The sequence below is a fragment of the Nymphaea colorata genome, chromosome 7 (genome assembly GCF_008831285.2).
Source record: "Nymphaea colorata isolate Beijing-Zhang1983 chromosome 7, ASM883128v2, whole genome shotgun sequence".
Classification (NCBI taxonomy): domain Eukaryota; kingdom Viridiplantae; phylum Streptophyta; class Magnoliopsida; order Nymphaeales; family Nymphaeaceae; genus Nymphaea; species Nymphaea colorata.
In genome coordinates, this window is record NC_045144.1 from 17,712,518 (window position 1) to 17,727,941 (window position 15,424).

The following is a 15,424-nucleotide window of genomic DNA, read 5'->3' on the forward strand; positions in this document are numbered from 1 at the left end:
GATTATGACTCTTTTTTTGTTGCATCATTGTTTCCAGTTCAGTTTTTGGGCACATGATATTGTCTAAAATTGAGAGACTTCCTCAAGGACGTCCTCAATCTTGATTTAAGATAAAATTTCCATTTTCTTAATTTATTTTCGCACATTTCTTATGGTACCTGTCAAGCTAAATTTTCAAATTATTTAGAGGTAACTATTATTTTCTTTATTCCTTTCTCTTTTTTCAAGAAAGGGATAGCAACTACGGTCTACGGGCGCACTCAAGTTTAGAGCCCATTTGAAAGAGATCAATGATGGACTTACCGAACCTACCATGAGCCTGGGTCCGGCTTCTCCAGACATTGTCAGTCAAAGGGTAACATTGTCCTTTTAGTAAGTTCCTACGCCGTAATTGACTAATCATCGTCATTGCTTGAAAGCAATACCCAATACCCTCTCTCTCTCTCTAACCTTCCTGGTTTCTGCATCACTGTTCCTTGTTTCCCTTGGAAAACCAAGCCCTAAGGAAGCTTCCTCTCCCTCTCAACTACTATCTCTTGCGACGTCCCAACACACACTCGTTTCCGGCTCCCGCCATCTCTTTTTTATCTTGGTAGATCTTTGACACCCACCTCCCTATTTCTCTCTCTCTGGTAGCCGGGGGTTTTCCATCTCAGTGGCTGGATGAAGAGCGAGTATTTGTGCCGTTTTGGGCGCACCCATCTTCATATCTTCCTCTTTCTAGTATTGGGCTTCTGTGTTTCTGCTGAGAGGCATCATCACGGCCAACAACCGGAGCGAATCTCAGGTGCAATTCTTGATTTCTGTTATGTGCGTATGTGTTTTATTTCCTTCCACAAAAGCATCGCTTATGGTTATAGATCATTGATTCAGAATGCAGATTGTCTGAATTCTGATGTGGAGTTCGGTTACTGGATCTGTCTTTTTTCGTGAATTGGTGGATTTAGTGGTTATTGCCATTTACACTGTAGTTTGCTTTTGGTCCATTCGATGTGAAGCGGACTAACCAGGTTGTTGTGCTTGTGATAATTGATTAGCTTTTTTTTTTCCCTATTTTGGGAGCCGAAGAGCGGGCTACCATTGATTAGGAATCTAGATGTTGTATTGAGTTGAAAAAAAAAAATCAATATGATTGACAATTGTCGTCGGTGGTTGTCGACTAAGTTGAAATCAGGACTCCGATTGTAATAGAATAGATACGGTCGAGTGGAGGAGAAGCCGTTAGAGCTTTTGAGGAAAACGTGAATCACAAAATTGGAGAATTCAGAGGCCCTTGATTGCAGGCGAAACTTTTATGTTCGATAGATTACAGTGGCATAACTTGTTTCCACTTCGAAGATGAAACTTTGAGGAAACCATTTTCCTTTAATTTTGAAGGAAATGCAACAAGGGTGATAGGCAACAAAGGTGAAATTCTAAACAATCTTCGACAGAGGTGGATGGGGATCCCGACAAGCGTGTCTTGAAATGTTAGCTGGAACCCCTGAACAAGCATTTTGGAGTGTGTAAGGTGTACGAGTAGGAATAGCTACTAGCAAGTATGAAGCATTGAGGCTGCTGATTGAAGGAATTATGATGCAAAATAGGCGAGGGTAAGATTAATGAATTCCTAAAGGGGACGTGTCTAGGGGCAAATATGCACCAATCATAGTTTCATTTTGATACAGAGGCATGCCTTTTTTTAGCCCATATGGTACAGTGCCTCCTTCGTGTCACTTCGATTATATGAAATATCATGTTCTCACTTATGCACTTAATAAGAGCAAACTGGTTTTACACCCTGCCTCATCAAGCCAGGAAGCAAGATTGATGATTTCTGTAGTTGGAGAATAGGGGTCACTGTTTCTGGAATCAGGATGTGTCTCCTTTATTGAGGCGCTGATCTATAAAGATGCTTAATGTTGATCTTAAGTTTATGCATCCATCATGCTCCCTGGAAGCCTTTGACCATGGGTTTTTGTCTTACCAGTCCCAACTTAATCCCTGCCCAGATGACCTGCACCACCAAAACCTTCGTTGCACGTAAATCAGGCCAATTATCTTTCTTTTTTTTTACTGTATAACCATTGCGATATTTCATATTTTGTAACTCTTAGTTATAAGACGCAAAACCTCAAACAGGGGCACCATTAGGTCTATTACTTCCTTTTCTTTTCTTCACTTTCTTTTTCTCTAGTTGCATGTTTCAATATGGTCAAGTATGTCTAGATTGTATTCAAGTCAATGGTAAAATGTAGCAGTAACCACTTCAAGTGACTCTTGAACAGGGAAAGCTGGTGATGTTTTGGAGGACGATCCAGTTGGGAGGTTAAAGGTTTTTGTTTATGAGCTGCCGAGCAAATATAACAGGAAGATTCTGCAGAAAGATCCTAGGTGTTTAACACATATGTTTGCTGCAGAGATATTTATGCATAGGTTCTTACTATCAAGTCCAGTTCGCACACTCAATCCAGAAGAAGCAGACTGGTTTTACACACCTGTATACACCACCTGTGATCTGACGCCTAATGGCCTTCCCCTACCTTTCAAATCACCAAGGATGATGAGGAGTGCAATTCAGCTTATCTCTTCAAACTGGCCATATTGGAACCGTACTGAAGGAGCAGACCATTTCTTTGTTGTTCCACATGACTTTGGAGCTTGCTTTCATTACCAGGTAAAAGAGCGTGTAATCATTTTTCTAACTTCCTCTCATCTAAATTCTGCCTTCCTCAGAAGTAAGCTTTCAACGTAAGGTTACAGTTGGACCATAAATTTGCACATACCATGTGTTCTTTATTGATGAAGACTTATAGCTCATGGTAGTTGCCAAGATGCATGTCAGACTGTGTAGAGGATAATGTTCAGAAAGGTCTACAAGCCTCATTTGTCTCGTTGCCCTTGAAAAAGGAAAAGTATAGCAGAATTAATATAACACAATTTGCTATTTAGTTTTTTCGAAAATGCTGCCCCTTTGTTATGTATTTAATAAGGTTTTGCTGTATTCAGGAAGAGAAGGCTATTGAACGGGGAATTCTTCCATTGCTTCAAAGAGCTACTTTAGTTCAAACATTTGGTCAGCGGAATCATGTCTGTTTAAATGAGGCTACCTCTATCATTATTCCCCCATATGCTCCTCCACAGAAAATGCAAGCTCACTTGATTCCACCAGACACCCCTCGATCCATCTTTGTCTACTTCCGTGGTTTGTTTTATGATGTGGGTAATGATCCAGAAGGTGGCTATTATGCAAGGTAAACACTTCATCTAATGTGATTATTTTCAGTTTCCTTGTGTACTTGCAGTATGATTGGAACTTTCGAAATGAGGTTTCTTATCAGTTGGGTTTCTTTTTTTTTTTTCAATGGTGCAGAGGAGCACGTGCATCGGTGTGGGAAAACTTCAAGGATAACCCACTTTTTGACATCTCCACAGAGCATCCTACAACTTACTATGAAGACATGCAACGTGCAATTTTCTGTTTGTGTCCTCTGGGATGGGCTCCATGGAGTCCGAGATTGGTTGAAGGAGTCATATTTGGATGCATACCGGTGATTATAGCAGATGATATCGTATTGCCCTTTGCAGATGCTATTCCATGGGAAGAAATTGGTGTTTTCGTCAACGAAGAGGATGTTCCCAGGTTAGATACCATCCTTACTAATATCCCGGCAGATGTTATCTTGAGAAAGCAGAGGCTGCTTGCAAACCCTGCAATGAAACAAGCCATGCTTTTCCCTCAGCCTGCTCAACCAGGCGATGCTTTCCATCAAATATTGAATGGCTTGGCACGTAAGCTCCCACATGATAAGAGCATCTACTTGAAGCCAGGGCAGAAGGTCTTGAACTGGACTGCTGGACCTTTTGGTGATTTGAAACCTTGGTAGTGATTACTGAATGTCATTTTTGTAGAACAGGCATGGATGTCCTTGGTGAAATTTTCCAAAGTGAAACCTGTACAACCTCGTGGGGCTTTGAATGTGCTGCATTATTTGCAGTGAAGACCCTAATTGTCATCAGAATGTAAAGTCTCGTCAAATTCTGGGGAGAATTTTATTGTAGTTCTATTGTATTGATTGTATTCTGAGAAAAACTTCCACCCAAGTCTCATTTTCAGGTTGTCTGAGCCTCTGAGGTGCTTGAGTTGAAGAATGCTTGTTTCCTTTACATCTTTCAGGTTTTTGTATGAGGGCATTGATCTTGTACCTGTCAATGGGGACCTTCTGTGGCAAATATCAGATGCCGTTTAACTTCTTTGTCCAAAAATCTCACTGTCGATCTACATAAAATGAGTTCTATCTGCTTTTTCAAATGTTTCTAGTTCGGATGCCTTTTCAAACGTTTTTAGTTCGGTTTTTAGTTCGGATGCATACATGTCAACTTTCTGCCTACTAATTCTTCTTTTACATATGAGAACTTCCACTGATCTTTGAAAAGTATAAAACAGCAATCAAAAGATCTTAAGATTGTATGTGTCTAAGCAAACTGGCATCGCAGTTTATGGAAGTACATGCTCATAAATGTGTTGGCATGGGAATGAAGATCAAGTAAAGGGCTTAGAAGGCCGTTGATGCGGATATGGTATTGTGCAGTGCAATGGCAGCTGTCTGACATCCTTGTTTGTTGTCTATTGATTTCATGGAACCTTTTTTGTTGTGCAAATGATCGAGCAACAATGACCATTGTACATCAAAATCTTTTTTGTTTTAATTAACTTCTCCAATTTTATGTTTAAATTTGTTTTTCGATGACAATTATCAAACGGGGACCTGCCATTACTGTTTCTAAAAGAAAATGAAAGAAAAATACCTTTGAAAGAAAAAACCAAAGAGCAGTACAAAATCACATGACTTTATAATATTGACAAGCTTTTAATCTTATATTTGGTGATTGCCATTTGAGGGCTTAAATTTGTGTTACAAAATTCAGAAATGCTAAGCATGCACAGCTTTACCTACCTTGCCTAAGGGTTAGGGTTGGTTCTAGGGGCGGATCCAAGGTAAGGCCCACTGGCCCTGGCCCCACTTCAAAAAAAATAAAAAATTTATATGTAAATTTTTAAAAATCTTACTTGTTTTATATAAAAAAAATTGAAAAATGATATTTCAACCCTAGTCAAAATTTAGAAATTTTAATTTGACTCGCCTCATAAAAAAAATTCTGGTTCCTCCCCGTATCAGTTCTTTTTGTTTAATTTGATGGAAAGATTTTTCTGCACTTGATCCACAACCACACAAACTTGTTATCACTTGTCCAACTCAAACTTTTGCATTGGCATCCTTTTGACGTTTATTCGGCCATCGAGATGAAAATATCAAACTCTTCCTTCAGCTCGGCATTGTCTCACTTTGAACTAAAATACGATGTGATGTGATTGTAGTTTTTTTTTCTTTAAGGGTGAGTGGTGGTTCATTCCACCGCTCCTAAGAAATGTCACTGCCCCCTTTTTTTGCTCGCCCTCTTAGGTTTTCAGAGAGCATGCTTCAAAACCTTTTACAGTCTAAAGAAATAGAGCACTGACGTAACAATGACCACTCAAAGACTCGAACATAAGTACCTAAAGGAGTCATACCACCTTATCGTTCAGTACACTGCCACCCCTCGGAGTATGTGATTGTAGATGTTGCGTTTGATATAGTTATATAATATTATTGGAAACAAAAATATAATGGTGTGAAAGCATATGCTTTAGGATTAAGAAATATATTTCTAAAATATAATGTTTTGCTTATGATCAAGCAAAGATTCCGGTCAACCTTCTTGGATATGGAACCAAGCAGATATTCGGGTCAACTTTCCTGCATATGGAACCAGCTCCAAAGGATTTGATACGAGCCAGATTCGGGTCTTCTCCGACCCGCCGTTATTAAGGCTCTGACGTCAGACAGACGCGGGGAAGACTGCCGTATCAAAACCTTCCCCCGGAAAAATCAACGGTCCAGAAGGGTATAAAGGTCAACTGGACGGGTCAGATCTGGCGTTTAGTTGCGCTCTTACTTTCAACGAGCTGCCGGCCGCTGCTGGTGTGGGGCGGAGTCGGTAAGATGCTGAATGACCAAAACACCCTCACGCACTTCCTTTCGTTATCACGAAATATCTGAAAAAGCTTATCCGATTTTTTAGTTCAGGAAGTCGAAAATGCCCCGAGGCATACACATTTCAGAAACCCCTCGCAACTCATGGAAAATGCGGGAAAACGGACAACGTCAGAGAGGATATTTCAAGAAAACTCTTGCCCGATGCCATTTGACACGACCACGTCGGTGATACTCGTAGAATGTGACAATATGAACAAAAAACAAATATGAAATTAAAATTATGTAGATGACCGTGTTCAATGTGATATATATGAAATTAGTATGTATTAGACACTTAGACACTACTAATAAGGAACAAAATAAACTCATGATTTTTTTGTTCGGCGATTGAGAAAAAAACAAAGTGAAAAATATATGAAATAATACTAATTTTTTTTCTCTTTGTTTTTTCTTTAATAATTGATCTGGAGAAGATTAAGGCCTAACATTGTTTCATATATGTCTAACACTTAAGTGTATAGCACTTATCAATATATATATATATATATATATGAGACATAGAATGATGATAACACCAAGCTAAAAATATAGGTTTGTAATCGCAGTTACTTTAAAAAAGGTTAACAAGATTTAATAAAGTTTCCCAAAACCGTGAACCTTATCATAAAATTCGAAAGCGTCAAGCAGTCTTTTACAATTATTGCAAAAGTTGGTTCCCTCTAAGATTAACATTTTCTAATCTAAGAATATTCTGCACGAAAGAAAATGTGCCGGTCTATTACAAGAAAGAATGGGGATAAATTTGTGACTTACGTTCTGTAAGGACCCGGAGATCTCCGCCCGCGTTGTTAGGTGAAGCAGTCGTCCAAGTTTCGCCTATAGATCTCTCGCCGGCGTCGCCTTTCTCTTCTCCTCTTCACTCCACGTCTCTCTCTCTCTCACACGCATTATCATGGCGTCCATCTCCCACGCTGCTTCGCCTTCCTACTTTCTAGGTCTCCGGTCTTCTGAGACGAAGACTCCGGCTTCTCTCGGTTCTGCTGTTCATTTCCAGAGAGGGACTTCTTCTGCAAGGCTTCTTTCCCTTCATAGAAGCCGCGGAGGAAGCGCTCGGTTGAGGTACAAATCACTCCTCTAACCCTTCTTTGCTTCATTTAATTATTCTCTTCAACTGATTCACACCGCCCCTCTATGAGGAATCTGTTTGTGGTTCGGTTGATCTGGATTTTGTTTTGGTGTTTGTCGGTTAGTTCTCGTTTGGTGGGGCTTTTCAGTTGTTTTTGTTGTTTTGGATTCTTCCTAGATCTTGATCACGACGGGTTCCGCAGTTTTTCTTAGATTGTTTTTCTCTTTGACTTTTTTTTGGTTGATGTTATGGCTGAACGAGTCATATGATCTGGATTCGAAGGTCGTTTAGTTGGCTTTGGTTCTTTTTTTATATGCCTTAATATGCTCTTATGGGTGGCGTAATCTGTCTTGGATGACACGGCGGTAACTAAGAAGAACATCACAGCTTAGCTTATTATATTTATTCGGACAAAGTTCGTGGATGAATACAATCCTCAGAATTTGCTTCGAGTTAGTAAAGTGCACGCGTTAGATGTTCCTGAATTAGAGGTTTCTTTTGTTCTATGCAGCGTTAGATGCTCTCAAGTGGATGGAAACGGTGCGCAAGTGAAGAAGACGACTCTTCATGATCTCTATGAACAGCAGGGACAAAGTCCGTGGTACGATAACCTATGCCGTCCAGTCACAGACTTAAAGCCTTTGATTGCAAGTGGTGTCAGAGGTGTCACGAGCAATCCGACGGTACTGCATAAAATTTCTTCCTACACTTTTCAAAAAGGTTTTCGTAGTCTTATTTAAAAAGTAAATAAGGTTATGGTCCGAGCAGGCTAGCAGCGTCAAGTTGCTGTTTCCTTTTCACGTTCTACTTCATGTGTTGGTTTTATTGCTTCAGCTGTGGAAGTAATGGATTATGTACCTTCGAGTGTAGCTTACGCTGCCCGTCCATTGTGTGGTTACAGAAATTAGAACACTTTACTGGTTGTTCTGTGCATGTGGAAGTAACACCTATGACCTGGTTCAGGAGCGAGATGATGTTTCGAAGTTTAGTTTTTCTTAGCGCACACGAGGGATGCTGGCACAGAAAGCTTGTAGATCTGCGCAATTAGGACCGTAACAGTTTCTTTGTGTTACAGAAAGTTTGTGCGCAAGATCTGTATGGGACTATTGGTTTGGATCTAAGTCTTCTGTTTGAGAAGCATTTTAACATATATATAGTAGTTGGTTACTTGGTTTGCCATTTGCATTTGTGGAGCTTTCATGTTAAAATTTGTCTAAATTGCATGGACATGTATTTTGTGATCTCATAGTCTATCCCAGACGTTCTCCATTTTGACTCCAATACCTTGTTCCCTTGTATAAATGTGACAATTGTGCACCATAACACTTTTATAACCCATGTTTCTGCTACTTCATCCATGGGGTAAATCTCATAATCTCTAAGGATGTTGACTATTATTGCTATTGAAATGTACCAAATATTGCAGTAGCTGCTGCTCACTGGTAAAGATTGCAGCCAAATTGAGAACGGCTTCAGTATCTGTAGTTTGTCTTAATTAAAGAATCCAATCTCATTGTAAAAATATATTTGGTAACTGTGGTCACTTGCCAATGAATTTGCAAGGAAGAAACTATTTATGCTCTTAGTGGTGCGTACAAGGATCATTCTCCTATTCAGACTTTGGATAAGCTTTTACGTTGAGGATAATTGGTCCTGAATAAGCCTAAATACTTATGCACTTTGAACATGTTTCCAAAATGCTTTTTTTTTTTTATTTTTGCTTTTCATTATCTGGAATTACTTCATTAATAAATTCATCTCTTGTGTCTACAGATTTTCCAGAAAGCTATCTCCTCTTCAAGTGCCTATGATGAGCAATTCAGGTACACTTCAATTTCCTTTCCAAATTGAAATCTGGAACTTGATTTTCAGTGCTTTAGTTCCTGAGGAGCTCTAAACCAAGAGTTTGCTCTGTCTGTTGTATTGGATATAAATCTGTTGAGATTGCAATTGTTTTTTAAACTCTGCCATATTTGATTAACCTGAATCTCGACCATCCCTTATCCAACATGTTCTCTTGATGCATTTGTTGCGCTATGTTTGACACTAATATTGTAGTTAAAACTCAAAAAGCTGGACGTAGATTGTGTGTAGCTTTTCAGAATAAGGCAGTGAGCCTGCCTAGAGCCACAAATGTAGTGAAAATTAGAAATTTAAAAATAATGATACATTGCCTAGCTGACCTAGCATACCTGATTTTTAGCTCCTAGATAAACTGATTAGTTATGGAGAGCTCCTCTATTGTCCAGGTTGGCTTGGGAAGGGGTAGTTGCTGTATTGCCTAGTTAAAAGTCACACTATATTGTCTGATGTACTTGGAGCATTACACAGCTGTATAATAGCTCAGTTGAAGACCATTTCATTTGGATGAGGGTGAACGATGTCGAAATATATGAGTCTGTTGATGAGCTGACGTGAGTAGCTTAATCATCCAGTAACCATGAATTTCTTTTTTGTCCATCACAGGCAGCTTGTGGAAGCAGGAAAAGATATAGAAAGTGCATACTGGGAACTTGTGATAAAGGATATCCAGGATGCATGCAGGCTCTTTGAGCCAATTTATGACCAAACAGATGCTGGTGATGGTTATGTTTCTGTTGAGGTCTCTCCTAAACTTGCCCGCGAGACAGCAGGAACAGTAGAGGCTGCAAAATGGCTCCACAAAGTAGTTGATCGACGCAATGTATACATAAAGATACCAGCAACCGCAGAGTGCATTCCTTCTATTCAGGAAGTTATATCCCTGGGAATCAGTGTCAATGTCACCGTAAGTAGTCTACTTTAAGATACTTATGTTCAAGCTTCATAATGTACTTGAACTTTCAGGATGTAGGTTCTCTTCTTTGTGGGTGACTATTCCAGAAGATTTGAGAAAAAAAGAACTTTCATGATATTTGCTGCACATCACGAAGCATAGTCTTTCATGGCAGTCATTGATATTTGTTTATATGTCATGTATGATCATGATTCAACTTTTCTTTGTTCATGCAGCTGATTTTCTCCATTCCAAGATATGAGGCAGTAATTGATGCTTACTTGGATGGCCTCGAAGCGTCTGGCTTAGATGACTTGTCTAGAGTTACAAGTGTTGCTTCCTTCTTTGTTAGCCGAGTAGACACAATCATTGACAAAATGCTTGAAAAGATTGGTACTCCGGAAGCACTTGCTCTCCGTGGGAAGGTAACTTGTGGTGACACACAGCACACATAATGCGTGTAAGAAATGACACGTGAACATCTTCTTTATCTCTTTGATTGTGATGTTGCAGGCAGCTGTCGCTCAAGCAGCTCTGGCATACCAGTTGTACCAAAAGAAATTCTCAGGCCCACGATGGGAGGCTTTGGTGAAGAAAGGAGCAAAGAAGCAGAGGTTGCTCTGGGCCTCTACCAGTGTTAAGAACCCTGCATACCTTGATACCTTATATGTTGCTCCACTCATTGGACCCGATACGGTGAGTTTGACTTCCCAAGCTTTGAGCTCTGTTTATTTGTTTATAAATGTACTGGTGTTATAGGAAGGTGAAAATGGTGACAATTAATATTAATTTGACTTCCCAAGCTTTGTGCTGGTTGTGCATCTTAACCAGTCAACCAAAAGATTGTTGAGACCTGAACCATGACTCCTGAGTTTATCCAACCGCACTACTCTACATCAAACTTGGATTGAATGCCTCTGAAATCTGAACTAATACCTCCAGCTGCAGAAAAAAGAAAGTACTTAGTTATATCATACCGAGTCAGGCAGGATGGTTGATTTTTGTGACTTAGGTATATCATGCAGAGTATGGCAGGAGGGTTGAATTTTGTAACAGAGCTGCGTGCAAGGCCTGGTTTTACTTTAAAAAAAAATATACTGGTCGCCTTTTATATCGAAATTCCTGATCTTACCTCTTGCCTTGCTTTTTCTGAGAAAGAAGCTGATTGAATTGAATATGTATTTCAAATAACGAAGCAAAACCTGGAAGCGGATGATTGTTTGTCAAGGTTATTTCCTTTCCTCGTTTAGTAAAACGTTCTGGTGTGCCACTGTCTCATTCCAGGTGTCAACCATGCCTGACCAAGCTCTTCAAGCATTCCTGGACCACGGAGAAGTTTCGAGAACGATCGACTCTAATGTGGGAGAGGCCCAATCTGTTTACACTAACCTAGAGAAGTTGGGCATTGATTGGAACGACGTTGGATTTCAGCTGGAAGTGGAAGGAGTGAACTCTTTCATGAAGAGCTTCGATAGCCTGCTTGATTCTCTGCAGGACAAGGCAAATTCCCTCAAATTGGTCAGCTCGTAGATCAGGGACTTGTGCAACTTTTCCACGAATGTTTGTTTGGTTTGTATTCAGGAGTATCATTAAACCGTAGCTCTTCTTCTGTTTGTACGAGCCTGAGGTAATTAATTTTGTGTAGCTGTTCTGCGTGGTCTGAACAATGTGTCCTATTGTGGAAGGAATAAATAATCTCAAATAATCTCTCTCTCTAACCCCCACTTTCTAGTTTGAAAAAGTGTCGAGTTGCTTCGTGGCTGTACATGTATTTCTTGCTGTATAATGGGTGATTTTTGGTGGTTAGAAGCAATCAATCAAACAAGAAATAAAATAAGAGAAATAAGTTGCAATACCGGAACATGCTTGGGAGAGATGAAAGAGGAAGAAGCCAGATGTGTCTTTTCAACGTGCCAAATGAAATCAATGTATCATTTATTTGTCGATGAGATATTTTGGTAAAAATTGAAAACCTAAACTAATAATTATTTAAACTACATTATCAACTTCTTAATAATAAAAGTGGCCTTCATTCTTGTCAACCATTATGTAGTTACATTGTGTAGAACAAATAAAAGAAAAAAAATTGGGTCCAATAAGATTTAGTCTGCGTGCACCCTGTCTCATTCTTTCTTGGTTGGAAAAATCTCATCCTTCTGTTTGGTCTTTCATGAAATAGTGGAAATCCTTTCTCTTAAATCCAGGGCTGTATGAAATCTGGCTTTGGGGGTGAGACGCATTCAGGTGTTGAGCCCCACCTTACGTATAGGAGAATGACACTCACAAAAATCAAATTGGCAAGACATATTTGTGTTGCACCCCCCATCATATCATGTATAGTAAAATAACACTTATAAAAATCAAATTGTCACGCCAACCAGGGGCGGAGCAAAGAATTATTCATAAAAGGGGTCAAATCATAGTTCCATATAATTTTGATATGAGTCTAAATATCATTTTTCAAAATTTTTACCTATAAAAAATTAACTTTTTTAAAATTTAGACGTAAAAAAAACATTTGATTTTGGAAAACATTTCAATGTCGTAAACATTGGTGTTGGTTCCCTCTCATTATCAGCACTTGCCGCCAATTTTATTTTTTAATTTAGAAATAAATTACAATATATTTTAAATTACTTTAAAAAATACAAAACAAATATGATATATATTTACATTCAACAACTATTTTGTGGCTGACTTAATTGGTTTTGCACTTATGTGTTTGATACATGATAATATATCTTGTCATTTGCATGTAGACAAAAGAAGTTAATTTTCAAATAATTCACGGGTAAAACATATTAAAGGGTAATTTGGTACATTCAAACTCAACGTACCTTTATTCTTTTGGTGCAGTTGTTTGAGAATTATTTTGCCAACTAAGTATCAAGATGCAAATTCTTAAAAGTTGGTAGGCTTTTGTTCATCTGACTTTAAAATGAGCAGCTATTTGTAAATTGGACTGTTCGGACAAATGAAAAGCGCTAGTTTATGTTATTTGTTGTTAATTAATAATGAAGGTTTACTCGACAAATTCAAATGTCCAACCAAATTTCTTTCCATTTCGTTTGGTTTTTATTTTGGTAGCAAGTTACAATGGGTTCTTCCTTTTCTTCGATAATTCAAATAGAAGATATTCAAAGAATAGATGCTCTCAAGTTGCGCGGGAAAAATCAAGAAACCGTTTCTCTCCGCGGTGAGGCTCTCTCTCTCTCTCTCTCTCTCTCTCTTTCCCTGAGATATCTCTGCGGGGGTAAATAAAGAAACTGTTCCGCTCCGTCCTTGTGCGTTGCGCTCTCTCTCTCTCTCTCTCTTTCTCTTTCCCTGAGATATCTCTGCGGGGGTAAATAAAGAAACTGTTCCGCTCCGTCCTTGTGCGTTGCGCTCTCTCTCTCTCTCTTTCCCTGAGATGTCTCTGATGTTGCGTCAGGTAAATCAAGAAACTGGCTTCGCTCCATGTGCTCTGACTCTGTCTCTCTCTCTCTCTCTTTCGTTGAATTGATACGAATTGTTCGTCCTTCCTCAGGCGGACGAACCGGGACGGGCTTATCGACGAGAGCCATGCCTTACTGTCCTCCAGATGATCATGTTAAAATCGGGGAAGGCTAAGTTGAACAGGGGGAAGGTGAGTCAGGGTTTCGGGAGTGTTTATTTCTTGTTTTGCATTCTCTGTTGGATTCGTTTTGGATATTCGAATAGGGGCAGTTTGCATGATTGGTTCTCGGTTTCTTGTGGTGCTTTGGGAAATTCTGATGAAGGATCTGGCGTCATCGGCTTCTTTTATGTCTAATGTGCGGGGACATATCGTCTGAGCTTTGGGGTTTTTAGTGTTGTATCAAAAAAATTTCTGATTATATGTATCTCCGTTAGGGCAAACTTCGCGCTACCGTTGCAGATCGTGCATTCTCACTACAAGAATCCATCACATTTGTTACGACTGCTGCTTGCGGCAGCAACCGTTGCAGATAGCATATACCGCAGGCAAGCCTTATCATGGCTAAGGGCACCCATTTATTTCGGTGATTGCACCATCGCGCCTTTTATTTGGGTTAGAGCGCCATTGGGTTGAGAGAGAGAGGGCATGAAAACGGTCTGAGAAAGAGACGTGGAGGAGAGCAGAGCGTCATTGATCATCCTCATCCCTCTCGATTGATCATCAACGTCGATCAATGCATCAAACTTATAGATGGTTGTGAGCGAGGCAGAGACTGGAGAAAGTGGAACAGAGCGTTTTCTCTTTTATAAGCAAGAATTTGTTGGCACAATATTTCACCCATAAAAAAAGAGAGAGATCAGAGAGCGAAGAATAAGAAGAACCGAGTTTGAGCCACAACATTGCTGAATTGAGGGATTTCTGGATCTCCTGTTGCTTCGGTGCTTGAGAGCCTAGGGCTTGAATTCAAGGGACTGAAACCTTCGGAAGAGGGTGGAGGCAAGGGCAACAAGGACATCGGAGAAAGTATGCACTCGATTATCAAGCTCGAGGAAGTTGCCTCACCACCTTGAGTTGGACGAATAAGCTCACCTCGATCTGTAAGTGAACGGTGCCCTTTCATCTCACTTGATCATTTTTTTGTTTAGCATCTCTTAAGCGCGAGGGTTATACAATGATTTGGTTGTTGTTTCCAGAAGGTGAAACTTTGTCGGTTCCATAAGGAAGGAAATCAATGGAATGAGAGGGGTAGGGGGGACGTGAAGATCCTGAATCACAAGGAAAGTGGAAGGATCGTGCTGGTCATGCGGCAGTCAGCAAAATATGTGGAGTATTTGATGTATTGATTGAAGCATAGCTTGACAACGTATCCATATTTCTTCAAGATCTTGGTAGGATTCCTTTCCTTGTTAGATATAGGATTTGTTCCCTATTTTGTAGCTGCTACAGCTCATCAAATGTTTTTTGCAGGGGCACCATTCCCTCCTAATTATAAGGATGTGGTCAAGACTATTTTCAAGTGCTTATTCTGTATCTATGCACATATTTACAACTCACACTTCCAGAAGATTGAAGCCTTAAATAAGAAGTTCGCTTACATACTTGCTTTAAGCGTTTCATTCTGTTTACATGTGTAAGTCTTTCAGCTTATTTCCTTTCCCTTAAGTTTTTAACTTGTTTGATTAAATTGCTTCTATATCTGTTACCTCTTTTTGTCTCAACCTTCATTTCTGGAGATGCTTTTGTACTTTCTTGTGACTGAATTGCCCCTGTTTGTTCTGTGCTTCAAGCTTATCTAGCTCATTCTGCAGCCCTAAGCATAACCAATGAGTCCTTTTAGTAGTATGCGCAATTGCTTTTACTGTTTTTTTATAAATCAGTATTTTTTTTTTTTTATATTGTTGGACTTTAGCACCCACAATAGAATTTTAGAATGTTGTCCTTATGGGAGTCTCTGTTGTTATTCTCTGCTTTTATGAAAAGATAGAGTAGCTACTAGATTTCAAGAAGGAAAGCATTTTTTGCTTGATATGATTATATTTTTAAAACAATGGCAAAAACTGTTTTTTATAAACTTTTCAAAATTTTGAACT

The 15,424-nt window shown here is 39.4% G+C and overlaps 2 protein-coding genes across 2 annotated transcripts; both read left to right on the forward strand.

Moving 5' to 3' along the window:
* Positions 1-423: 423 nt before the first annotated feature.
* On the forward strand, positions 424-4,231 carry LOC116257944 (probable beta-1,4-xylosyltransferase IRX10L). The gene is made up of 4 exons (XM_031634969.2): positions 424-787; positions 2,268-2,656; positions 2,989-3,233; positions 3,353-4,231. Exons 1-4 carry the CDS (start codon positions 664-666, stop codon positions 3,864-3,866), a joined length of 1,272 nt encoding a protein of 423 aa, XP_031490829.1. The 5' UTR covers positions 424-663; the 3' UTR covers positions 3,867-4,231.
* A 2,615-nt stretch (positions 4,232-6,846) lies between these two features.
* LOC116258035 (uncharacterized) lies at positions 6,847-11,616 on the forward strand. Its single transcript, XM_031635093.1, has 7 exons — positions 6,847-7,136; positions 7,655-7,826; positions 8,917-8,966; positions 9,610-9,910; positions 10,135-10,323; positions 10,412-10,594; positions 11,183-11,616. The coding sequence occupies exons 1-7, from the start codon at positions 6,970-6,972 to the stop codon at positions 11,426-11,428; spliced, it is 1,308 nt and encodes a 435-aa protein (XP_031490953.1). The 5' UTR covers positions 6,847-6,969; the 3' UTR covers positions 11,429-11,616.
* The last annotated feature ends 3,808 nt before the right edge of the window (positions 11,617-15,424 follow it).

Excerpts from the sequence above, each read along its gene's own strand:
- LOC116257944 (XM_031634969.2), top strand. The coding sequence starts at position 664 with ATGAAGAGCGAGTATTTGTGCCGTTTTGGGCGCACCCATCTTCATATC. Across the intron at positions 788-2,267 it reads ACAACCGGAGCGAATCTCAG|GGAAAGCTGGTGATGTTTTG; the intron begins GTGCAATTCTTG and ends ACTCTTGAACAG. Across the intron at positions 3,234-3,352 it reads GAAGGTGGCTATTATGCAAG|AGGAGCACGTGCATCGGTGT; the intron begins GTAAACACTTCA and ends TCAATGGTGCAG.
- LOC116258035 (XM_031635093.1), top strand. The coding sequence starts at position 6,970 with ATGGCGTCCATCTCCCACGCTGCTTCGCCTTCCTACTTTCTAGGTCTC. Across the intron at positions 7,137-7,654 it reads GGAGGAAGCGCTCGGTTGAG|CGTTAGATGCTCTCAAGTGG; the intron begins GTACAAATCACT and ends TGTTCTATGCAG. Across the intron at positions 10,595-11,182 it reads CACTCATTGGACCCGATACG|GTGTCAACCATGCCTGACCA; the intron begins GTGAGTTTGACT and ends GTCTCATTCCAG.